Source organism: Gorilla gorilla, chromosome 4, assembly GCF_029281585.2.
Source record: "Gorilla gorilla gorilla isolate KB3781 chromosome 4, NHGRI_mGorGor1-v2.1_pri, whole genome shotgun sequence".
Classification (NCBI taxonomy): Eukaryota; Metazoa; Chordata; class Mammalia; order Primates; family Hominidae; genus Gorilla; species Gorilla gorilla.
This window is the reverse complement of record NC_073228.2, coordinates 183765787-183777423: the sequence shown is the minus strand read 5'-3', so window position 1 is coordinate 183777423 and position 11637 is coordinate 183765787. Positions and strand designations below refer to the sequence as shown.

General features: G+C 57.6%; 1 protein-coding gene and 1 pseudogene across 1 annotated transcript; both read right to left on the bottom strand.

Moving 5' to 3' along the window:
- Window positions 1-83: 83 nt before the first annotated feature.
- LTC4S (leukotriene C4 synthase) lies at window positions 84-4678 on the bottom strand. The gene is made up of 5 exons (XM_004043137.4): window positions 3546-4678; window positions 1926-2025; window positions 1753-1823; window positions 1587-1668; window positions 84-1356 (listed from the first exon to the last, which is right to left on the bottom strand). Exons 1-5 carry the CDS (start codon window positions 3757-3759, stop codon window positions 1215-1217), a joined length of 609 nt encoding a protein of 202 aa, XP_004043185.4. The 5' UTR covers window positions 3760-4678; the 3' UTR covers window positions 84-1214.
- Window positions 4679-4682: 4 nt separating this feature from the next.
- Window positions 4683-5470, bottom strand: LOC101149614 (uncharacterized; annotated as a pseudogene).
- Window positions 5471-11637: the final 6167 nt, after the last annotated feature.

The following is an 11637-nucleotide window of genomic DNA, read 5'->3' as shown; positions in this document are numbered from 1 at the left end:
TGTGTGCCTCAAATGTGAGCGCCCTGGGCATCTCCCTCTGCCCCTGCGGTTGGCTTCATTTGGTCTGTGCCCCAACATGCCAACTAAGCCTGGCACTGGGCCTCCCCAGCCAGCATCAGCAGCGACCTTTCCCTGCTAAGTCAAGGAGCCAGCCTGGCCTGCAGGCGCGGGGTCCAGCACCTGGCTGTGCAGCTGCAGTGCCACCTCGGCGCCAGCTCACCCCCGCTCCTAGGATCAGGCCACAAAGTCTGTCACTGGTGAAACCAGCTCAGAATCTGGGATCATAATGCCTATAGCAGGTCCCCCGAATGTCTCCCCCATGTCCAAGGCCTGCGATGAGGCCTTCCCTTAGCTCCTCAAGCTGAAGGCATTTCCCAGCCTCCTTGTTCCCCTCCGTGTGTCTCAGCTTGGTCCTCATCCTGGGTCCCCGACACTCCTCTGGCACATTAGGGTCTCCCGCTCACCTCAGGGCCTTTGCACACACCGTTGCCCCTGCTTGGAAAGCTCTCCTTTCTCCGTTTCTCCTGCATACTTGGCTAAGACTCACTTCTTTGTTTCTGTGGGCCTCCCCTGGATCCCCAAGGCTTCTGGACATTTCCTTGAGACCGCCGGTCACTGACTCACTTCGTTCCCATGGTGCCCGCAGCTCTGCGGACCTGGGAGGGCTGCCTTGAACACCTACAGTTAACGAGGGGGATCCAGTGCTGACCAAAAAAACCCCTGCCCTCACCTGGGGAGAGAGCCACAGGCTCTATCTAGTGTCAGCTCTGAAGGCCAGGGGACGAGGGACTGGGGCGGCTGAGAGTCAGGAGAGGGAAGGCCCCTGAGGAGGGGGACCGGTGAGGAGACCGCTGAGCGCTAGGAGGGTGAACCCCGGCAGGACTGGGCGGCCTTGTGACCCCGAGGCTGAGTAGGGAGTGGGGTAGGAGGTGAAGACCGGATCCAGTCCCGCCCCAGGGGGAGGACCCGTTCCTTCGCAGCCACTCTCACGCAGCCACTAGGAAGCCCGCCGGGCTGCCCGGGCTTGGGCTGGGCCCCTCCAGGCTCCGTTGCCCGCGGTGCGCCACCCCCGCGGACCCAGAGAACGCAGCCCGGGTCTCGGTCACTAGAACTTTAATGATAGAGACTAGGACGCGGAAGCGAGCGCCCCTCCCCGGGGCAGCTGGAGGCTCCGGCTCTTCTTTCCCGGCTCCGTCGGCCCGGGGGCCTTGGTCTCAGGCCCACGGCAGCAGCGTCCGGAGCCGTCCGAGGAGCGCGGCGCGCAGCGCGGCCGGGAGGAAGTGGGCGAGCAGGCCGAGCGCAGCCAGCGCCACCAGCAGCCAGAGGGCGCGCGCGCTCGCGTACAGGGGTGCCAGCCTGCGGGCGGCGGCCAGCGGGGAGGTGGCGCGAGGAGGCCCGCTTCTTCCCCGCCGCAACTCCGGCCCCACGGGGACTTCCTCTGGCCGCCGCCAGGGCTCGCCCACCGAACCCCCAAAGGCGCTGGGCTCCGGCCCGTCGCCCGCCCCCAGCTTCGGTCCCGCTCCCCAGGAGCCCCGCCCACCCGCGATCTGTCCCCCGCCTCGCCCCGCTCCCCGCCCGGCCCTCACCTGAGCTGCGCGGAGCGCGCGTAGCCCTGGAAGTAGCGGAGGCGCGCGAACAGGTAGACCAGGCCGCACAGGGCCGCCGCCCCTGCGAGAGGTACGCACGGGCCTGGTGAGCGCCCTGCGCGGGCCCCGGGGGTCCAGCGCGTGCGCCCCTGCCCCACACCCCGACCTTCATGAAAGAAGATGCCGGCGACCCAGAGCGTGGCGAGGAACAGCGGGAAGTACTCGCTGCAGTTCACCCTGCGGTGGGCGGGTGGGATGAGCGCGCCGGCCGGGATGGTCCTGCGACCCGGACCCGCCTGGGGCTCGCTCCCCGCCCCGCGCCCTCCCGCCGCGCCTCACTGGGCTCGGTAGACGCGCTCGAACTCGGGTGGGCCGGTGGTGAGCGGCGGCGACACGCGGAAGGCCCTGCGCGCCGAGATCACCTGCAGGGAGAAGTAGGCTGGGGGAGGAGGGGGAGCAGGAGTCAGGTCTGGACACCCGAAGCCCCAGAGATGGGAGTGGGAGGGATCCTGCAATCTGGCCCTTCACTTGGCCGTGTCCTCTCCTCCCTAAGGCGGAACCCCGCCCCCTCCCCGCCCGAGGAGACCTCTCGTCTCACCCATCCCTGGCCTGCCCTGTGTCCCTGACATTCAGCGAGGAGGGCAGGGCTGAAGCCTGGGGCGCAGAGAGGCCCTGTCCCAACCTGTGAGTGTATGGGGGAGGGTGAGTGATTCAGGCACAGGGACACCTCCGCGAGAGAGACCACTTGAGTCCTTGTTTCTGAATCATTTCACTCGCAAAACACAGGCAAATTCAGCTTTCAGGTCCCTGGCCAGGAAGTGCCTCGGGAGTCTGAGGGCAGAGCTGGCTGCATCCTCCCAGGTGCAAGGAAGCACACTCCCTGTAGCTAACAGTCCCTGGTCACCCACCTACCAGCGCCCACCAGCAGGGCCCTCTGACCCTGCCTCAGGCCGGGATCACTAAAGCCTGCGTCCCTGTGTCTCCAAACCTCGGTTTCTCTGTTCCTGCATTCCGGTCCCAGGCCTAAATCTGACAGACACCTTCTCTCCTGCTCCCAGGAGGTTGCAGCTGGGACTCTCCCAGCCTAACCCCAGGACCCCAGGGCTGGGGTAGTTGCAGAGGGTGGGCTGGCCCTAAAGTTTCTCTGTGGGCAGGAGCCCTTCCCTTGGTCAGGTGAGGCCAGGCCAGACCACACACAGACAGTGCTGGCTGTGCGCTCCCTCCCCAGACCTGCCGTCGGACCATCTCCCCGAGTCCTGCAGCCCTGGCACCTTTGGTGCTGGGCCCTCTGCAGATGGGTGTCACAGGGTGGCCATCCAGCTCAGTGCAGGTGCAGCTGGAGGTCAGGCTGGCCTGTCTGTTCAGCCCCTTCAGAGCCCCCTCCCCAGGCTGTGCCTTATCCTAGCCCACACACTGGAGTAGTGGTGTCTCTTAGGTGGCAAGGATATCTGGCCAAGGAATGTGTCCTTTAGGGCCAGTCTGAGAAAGGCATTAAGCAGGCTCTTTTTAGGGGGCTGGAGGAAGGAGTCCCACCTCTACCCTGCTCCACGTGGTCCCAATATGGAGGTGCCTTTGAAGCAGAGCCAGGGAATGGGGGCTGGATGAAGGAGTCCCACCTCTACCCTGCTCCACGTGGTCCCAATATGGAGGTGCCTTTGAAGCAGAGCCAGGGAATGGGGGCTGCTTGCTGGGACGCCCAGAGAGGGGACAGCTGGAAAGAGCAGAGATCAGCTTCACCAAGCCCATGGCTATCCTACCATTTGTCCTGGCACCCTTGCCACCCCCAAGTCCTACAGCTCTCACAGCCGGGTGCCCCCCAGGTCCCTGAAAGTCCCCACCCTCTTCCAGCTTGGGCCTGGGCTGGAGTCCCCACCTCTGCCCTCCACCTGGGCCTAGGGGGCAGAGGGCAAGCTGTAGGGATCTAAGGCCCACCCTCTTCCTAGATAGGAACCAGCCCACCTTGCAGCAGGACTCCCAGGAGGGTGACGGCAGCCAGTAGAGCTACCTCGTCCTTCATGGTACTGTCGGCGTGGTGGCACGGGCTGTGTGTGGAGGCGAGCTGGGGAACGCTTAGCCCCGTCTGCTGCTCAGAGGTCAGCCCAGGAGAGGAAGAGCAGCCTCGGTGCTCTCCCCGCCCCATCTCAGTGGAGGGGGTGCACGGGGGTGTGACCATACCACACAGAGCCAGGGAGCCAGGCCAGGCCGGCAGGGAGGAAACCAAAGTCTGGGGAGGGGAGAGCAGCTAGCTGGAGACCGCCTCACCACTTCCTGCTTGTTCGTGCCCCTTCCTTGCCTAGTCCCGTGTGGCAGAGCCCAAGCTGTCCATCTGGGTCAGCTCCAGCTGTGGGTGTGCCCCCTGCTGCACCACCCCACTTTCTCCAGGGCCTTGCAGACCCCCACATCATGCCGGAGCCAGCCCCAGGCTCCCGGCTGACTCCTCCACCCACCTTATCTGTTCCCTGCCCCCATCCAGGCTGTTCCTGGCAACCCCTGCCAAACCCTCCTCTGCGGAAGCCCTTCCCAGTGCCTTTGGCTTCAGAATGGAGTCCCAGCGCCCCCCCAGCCACACTGGGCCCCACAAGCTCTTTCTCCTTCAGGAAACCTCATGCCTGCCAGCCTTAGTTGTCGTAGGGGTTCCATGCACAAGGGCCACCCTGCCAGGAGGAAACCTGTCCAAGGCCCCCTGGGTGGTGGGAGGGTCAGCCCTTGTGGGCCATCCCTCTCCCAGGCCTCTCTGGGGCCTCCCACAACAGTCACCTGCCGTGTCTTTCTGCCCTGCAGCCCTCTTGCCTCAAGGTAACAACCCTCCACCACCTTCCTAGACGGCTGCCCTCCCCACACTCAGGCCCTGTGGTCTGGACAGTGCTGACTCCTGCCCCTTCCAGGCCTGTGAGATGGACACTGAGCCAAGGCTGACTCAAGATGGTGAGATGTAGTTCTGGAAACTTCCTTAGAACTTTGGGACAGGAAACTCAGAGTGGGGAGGGGGACTACGGCGGGCCACCCTGAGGACAGAGCCCACGCAGGGCCAGGTGGAGAGGAAAGGTGGCACCCGAGGACTCCTGTCTGGAGTTCTGGGTGTCCCCCTCGCCCCGCCTGGAGCGCCCCTGGCCGCCCCCCTCGCCCCGCCTGGAGCGCCCCCGGCCGCCCCCCTCGCCCTGCCTGGAGTGTCCCTGGCCGCCGGCCTTCCCAGTTGTGCCTAACGGTCACTTCCTCTTTTGGCTTGAGTGGGTTTGCGGTGGCTTTTGGTCAGAAGTGGCAAAGTCCAGACTGACCCAGAAGCACGGGCAGGAGCTGGGGGAGGCCACAGGCCGTGCTGCAGGGGTCGGGCCGCATGGCTCTGCCCTCGCACCTGGTCCTTCCTTGCTGCCCCAAGCTCAGCTCCAGCCTGAGGCTCGGAGCCTGTTGGGCTCTCTCAGAATCCCTTCTTCCTCCTCTGGGTATCGCCCCTGCCCCCAGCAACCAGATATGCCCCAGCTGGGGGCTCTGTGAGCTCCTCCAGGGCAGGGGCCAGGGCTCAGGCCCGGCCCCTGCTTTAGACCAAGCTGTGACAGTCATCTTGGGGCTCAGTGATGGAGGACTGCCTCCTAGATCCCGGACACAGATGTAGTGCCAGGGAGCGATGGTGGCCACGTCCTCGGACTCTGCCCACTCAGCCTCCTTCCTCCCTGAAACCTGCCCCACAGGGCCTGCCTGAAGGGTGGGATGCAGCCCACCACGCAGGGGTTGACGCTGGTGCCAGTGGGCTGTGCCCAGGGTGTCTGTGTGCACCACGCATACATACCTGCATGCCCCTTGGTCAGTTGTCACACACCCATGTCTCTGTGCTTGTGGGTGTCCAAGTGTCTTCGTGAGTCCAGGCCCTCTGTCAGCCAAGCTCTCATTTCCTCCAAGGCCTGAATGTCCTCCCGTCGGAGTTCATCCCCTCAGGCCACAGCAGGAAGCCAAAGCCTAACATCAGCAGCTTCTGAGGAAGTCCCTTGGCAGATGTGCAGGGCAGGGACCTGGGTCTTGGCCCCGGGAGCCCTCCCCGGGTCTCTTGGTTCCCACCTCCCTCCCTCTGAGCCTGCCCAGGCTGTCAGGGCCCTGCCTGGGCTCAAGCCAGCTCAAGCTGACAGGAGGGCCAGCCAAGCCCCCACCCCTGCTCGGGCCACCCAGCTTCCATCTTCCTGTCTAGCTCTGGAGGCACCAGCATCAGGAGGGAAGAGAAAGCTCCTCCCTGAGCCTCCACAGAGCCCTAAGGAGTCTCTGATGCCCACTCACCAGGACCTCTGGGCGGCAGAAAGGCCGGCAGAACCATTGCACAGAGAAGAAATCAGAACTTCTGTGGAGTGGATCATAGGCAGTGCACAACTCAGACCCTGAGCTTGAACAACAAAGTTTATTTAGAAATTATTTTATATTTGAGACAGGATCGTGCTCTGTTGCCCAGGCTGGAGTGCAGTGGCTCAACATGCCTCACTGCATCCTCAAACTCCCGGGCTCAAGCAATCCTCCCACCTCAGCCTCTCAAGTAGCTAGGACCACAGGCTCTAATTTTTTTTTTTTTTCCAGAGATGGAGTCTTGCTATGTTGCAGGCTGGTCTCAAACTCCTGGGCTGAAGTGATCCTCTGCCTCAGCCTCCCAAAGTGCTGGGATTACAGGCATGAGCCACCATGCTTGGCTGAAATTATTTTAGACTTACAAAAAAGTTGCAAAAATCTACAGTCTCGGCCAGGCACGGTGGCTCATGCCTGTAATCCCAACACTTTGGGAGGCTAAGGTGGGCGGATTACCTGAAGTTAGGAGTTCGAGGTCAGCCTGGCCAACATGGCGAAACCCCATCTCTACTAAAAATACAAAAATTAGTCAGGCGTTGTAGCAGGCACCTATAATCCCAGCCACTCGGGAGGCTGAGAGAGGAGAATTGCTTGAACCCAGGAGGCAGAGGATGCAGTGAGCCGAGATCACACCTGAGCGACGGAGCGAGACTCTGTCTCAAAAAAAAAAAAAAAACTTGCATAACCAAAATTCAGTTATATAAACCAAGAGATTTCCATTGATACAAGTTACTAATCAAGTATTTTACAGATCTTATTCAAGTTTCACCAACTGTCCTACTGGAATAGTACAAAGACCTCAAAAACTTTATGCTAAGTTGTGCCAGGCTGGGCATGGTGGCTAATGCCTGTAATCCCAGCACTTTGGGAGGCTGAGGTTGTGGACCACCTGAGGTCGGGAGTTCAAGACCAGCCTGACCAACATGGAGAAACCCTGTCTCTACTAAAAATACAAAATTAGCCGGGCATGGTGGCGCATGCCTGTAATCCCAGCTACTCGGGAGGCTGAGGCAGGAGAATTGCTTGAACCCAGGAGACAGAGGTTGCAGTGAGCCAAGATCGTGCCATTGCACTCCAGCCTGGGCAACAAGAGTGAAACTCAGTCTCAAAAAAAAAAAAGAAAAGAAAAGAAAAGAAAAAGAAAAAAAAAAAAAGCACAGAGAGGGCCGTACTCCCAGCACGAGGTGGGTGGATCATGAGGTCAGGAGATCGAGACCATCCTGGCTAACACGGTGAAACGCCGTCTCTACTAAAAAATACAAAAAATTAGCCGGGGGTGGCGGTGGACGCCTGTAGTCCCAGCTACTCTGGAGGCTGAGGCAGGAGAATGACGTGAACCAGGGAGGCGGAGCTTGCAGTGAGCCGAGATCACGCCACTGCACTCCAGCCTGGGCGACAGAGCTAGACTCTGTCTCAAAAATAAAAAAATAGAAAAATTAAACCATAGACTTAGAGAAAACATTTGTGAATCATATATATGATTAAAAAAATACTTTGAATTCAGAATATATAAAAACTCTCAAAACTGGATAGTAAGAAGACAGTTTCCTGAGTAAATGGGTGCAGATCCCTGTAGGGCAGAGATCACCTGCTGCACAGCTGAGAACTGATTCAGTCTGGAAGTGGCCTGGGATCGTGAGAGCCTGAGTCTTTACTGGGGCAGCTGGCCTGGCTTCTCTCCGCTTCTCTGTTCTTCTTCTTTTCTTTTTTTCTTTCTTTTTTCTTTTCTTTTTTTTTTTTTTTTGAGACAGAGTCTCACTCTGTTGCCCAGGCTGGAGTGCAGTGGCGCCATCTCAGCTCACTGCAAGCTCTGCCTCCCCAGTTCATGCAATTCTCCTGCCTCAGCCTCCCGAGTAGCTGGGACTACAGGCGCCCGCCACCACGCCTGGCTAATTTTTTTGTATTTTTAGTAGAGACGGGGTTTCACCGTGTTAACCAGGATGGTCTCGATCTTCTGACCTTGTGATCCACCCGCCTTGGCCTCCCAAAGTGCTGGGATTACAGGCGTGAGCCACTGCACGCAGCCTTTCTTTTCTTTTTGAGATAGGGTCTTACTCTGTTGCCCAGGCTGGAGTGCAGTGGCGCGATCTCAGCTCACTGCAACCTCCGCCTCCTGGGTTCAAGCAATTCTCCTGCCTCAGCCTCCTGTGTAGCTGGAATTACAGGCGTGCACCACCATGCCCAGTGTATTAGTCCGTTTTCACGCTGCTGATAAAGATATACCCAAGATGGGGCAATTTAACAAAAGAAAGAGGTTTATTGGACTTTGGGGAGGCCTCACAATCATGGCAGAAGGCAAGGAGAAGCAAGTCACATCTTACGTGGATGGCAGCAGGCAAAGAGAGAGGAGCTTGTGCAGGGACACTCCCTTTTTTTTAATTTTTTTATTTTATTTTTTGGTTTTGTTTTTTGAGATGGAGTTTCACTCTTGTTGCCCAGGCTGGAGTGCAGTGGTGTGATCTCAGCTCACTGCAACCTCCGCCTCCCAGGTTCAAGCGATTCTCCTGCCTCAGCCTCCCGAGTAACTGGGATTACAGGTGTCCGCCACCACGTCTGGCTAATTTTTTGTATTTTTACAAAAAATACAGCCTGCCCATGTTGGGCAGGCTGGTCTCCAACTCCTGACCTCAGTGATCCACCCGCCTTGGCCTCCCAAAGTGCTGGGATTATAGGCGTGAGCCACCAAGCCCGGTCCATTTGATGGTTTTAAAAACAGGAGTTTCCCAGGTGGGCCTGTCCTCACCTGAGGTCAGGAGTTTGAGACCAGCCTGCCCAACATGGCGAAACTCCGTCTCTACTAAAAATACAGAAATTAGCTGGGCATGGTGGCATGCACCTGTAATCCCAGCTACTCAGGAGGCTGAGACAGAATCACTTGAACCCGGAAGGTGGAGGTTGCAGTGAGCTAAGACCGCGCCACTGCACTCCAGCCCAGGCAAAAATTCAAGTTATAGCACTTTTGATCTCTTGCCACTAAGAAAGGCACACAGGCCTTGGCGGGCCTCTGGAGGCTTTGGATGCAACACAGTTCACACTCGGGACTGCTGCTTTGACTCCTGCCAGGATGCAGGGCAAGCAACCTCCTGCTTGGTTCAGAAAATCGAGCACACCCCCTGGTGCTAGAAATAGCTGTGGTAGAGACAGGGCCAGGTGGTGTTTCTAGCAGAAGCCTCGTGAGAGAGTCATAGTGCATAACCTTATGGTCCCAGATCAAGGCTGTGCCTTCCCCAGCAGGGAATGGACATTGTTCCAAAAACAAAACAAACGAAAACTGGACCTTGGGACATTGGGGCACCAAGTGACTGCATGGCCAGGGCAGTCTGCCACAGGAGCTGGTTCTGTTGGGCCCAAGAAGTCCAACAGTGTGGCAGGCCCAAGGCCATCCTTCCTGCAGTAGAAGGATGCTCCAGCACCCACGGTGTCCCAGTGCACAGGTTAGCACAAACAAACTCCTATGTCACCCACTGCTGTGGCTCCAGCATGCTCCCTGACAGTAGCCAAAACCTGCCCCAAGGGAGAGGCTCTCTTTCACCAATGGCTTGTGTTTCCCGGCTCCTGATGGTGTCTCCTGATGCACAGAAGCTCTTAAATTGACTGTAACAAATGAATCAGTGTTTTACCTTATGGTTAGCTCTTCTTGTATTTTGTCTAATAAATTCTTTCCAACTCTGAGGTCATCAAGATAGTCTCCTATATTCAGGTCTGCAATCTACTGTAATCCCAGCTACTTGGGAGGCTGAGGCAGGAGAATCGCTTGAACCCGGGAGATGGAGGTTGCAGTGAGCAGAGATTGCGCCATTGCACTCCAGCCTGGGCGACAGGGTGAGACTCCTTCTCAAATTAAAAAAACAACAAAAAAAACATTCATTCATGAGGGTTCTGCCCTCATGACCCAATCACCTCTTACTAGGCCCCACCTCCCAACACTGTTGCATTGGGGACTAAGTCCAACACATGAACTTTTGGGGCATGCATTTAGCAGATTTGCTTTGTCTGGATATTTCATGTAAATGCAACTATACAATATGTGGTCTTTTGTGTCTGGCACAACTTAGCAAAATGTTTTTGAGGTCTTTGAGTATTTTCACAACTTTTTTGTAAGGTTGAAAATATTTCAAAATGAAAAGCTAAAAATAGAAAACATGGCCGGGAGCCGTGGCTCATGCCTGTAATCCCAGCACTTTGGGAGGCCAAGGCGGGTGGCTCACCTGAGACAGAGTTGGAGACCAGCCTGGCCAACATGGTGAAACCCCATCTCTACTAAAAATTACAAAAATTAGCTAGGCATGGTAGTGGGCACCTGTAATCCCAGCTACTCGGGAGGCTGAGGCAGGAGAATTGCTGACTCTTGCCAGGATGCAGGGCAAGCAACCTCCTGCTTGGTTCACAAAATCCGGAGGCAGAGGTTGCCGTGAGCCAGGATTGCGCCACTGCACTCCAGCCTGGGCGACCGAGCGAGACTCTGTCTCAAAAACAAACAAAAAAAAAAGAAAACATGAATTGCTCGTGGCCCCTTCCCGTGTGGAAGGGACTCAGTTTGCACCGGGTGGTGACTGGTTTCCTCACTCAGTCCCTTGAGGAGACCAACGCTGGTCTCTGTCACTGGCAGGCTGGAGACGGGCACTTGGGTGGCAGATCCGGCACTGGTCTCTGTCACTGGCAGGCTGGAGATGGGCACTTGGGTGGCAGATTCGGGTTGGTCTGGGGAAACCAGAGCCACGATGCTGGGATCCCGCTGGGCCCCACCCCTGCCACTGCTGCTTACTGCTCTCGAGCCCACCTTGCTGGGCCCAGCACTCGGGGGCCATGACAGAGGCTGGCTGGTGGTCACTGCAGCTGCAACTGGGACTCAACCTTGCTGTGTTTGCAGCAGACTGCTGTCAGCTGCTAGGGACCATTTGCGTTTCGTTGGGCCCAGACTGGAAAATCAAATGGGCATCTATGGCCAGGCGTGGTGGCTCACTCCTGTAATCCCAGCACTTTGGGAGGCTGAGGTGGGCGGATCACCTGAGGTCGGGAGATTGAGACCAGCCTGGTCAACATGATGAAACCTCGTCTCTACTAAAAATACAAAAATTAGCTGGGCGTGGTGGCGGGAGCCTGTAATCCCAGCTTGGGAGGGTAGGGCAACAGAATCGCTTAAACCCAGGAGGCGGAGGTTGCAGTGAGCCGAGATCGTGCCACTCTACTCCAGCCTGGGCGACAAGAGCGAAATTCCATCTCAAAAAAAAAAAGGCACCTATGAGGCAGACGCCACCCTGTGTCTGACCCACTGGGAAGCAAGGCTCCTTGTCATTTCTTCTCTGGGCCTTCCCCACTGTGGCTTCCCAGGCCAATACCCCGTGTGAGGCTTCTGTCAACTATGAAGTGAGTCCTCTTTGATTAGATATCAAGGCCAAGGAAATGGCTGGGTGGAGCTGTGGACCCAGTGGTCCCACTGGGAGCTGGGCCTAGGCCAGGATGATTCTTCTTGCTTCTTCCTTCTTTCTTCTCCTCTCCTCCTCCTCCTCTTCTTCTTCCTCCTCCTCCTCCTTCTCCTTCCTCTTCTTTTCTTCCTCCTCCTCCTCCATTTTTTTTTTTTTTGAGATGGAGTTTCATTCTTGCTCCTGGAGTATAATGGCACAATCTCGGCTCACTGCAACCTCTGCTTCCCAGGTTCAAGCGATTCTCCTGCCTCAGCCTCCTGAGTAGCTGGGATTACAGGTGCCCACCACCACTCTCTGCTAATTTT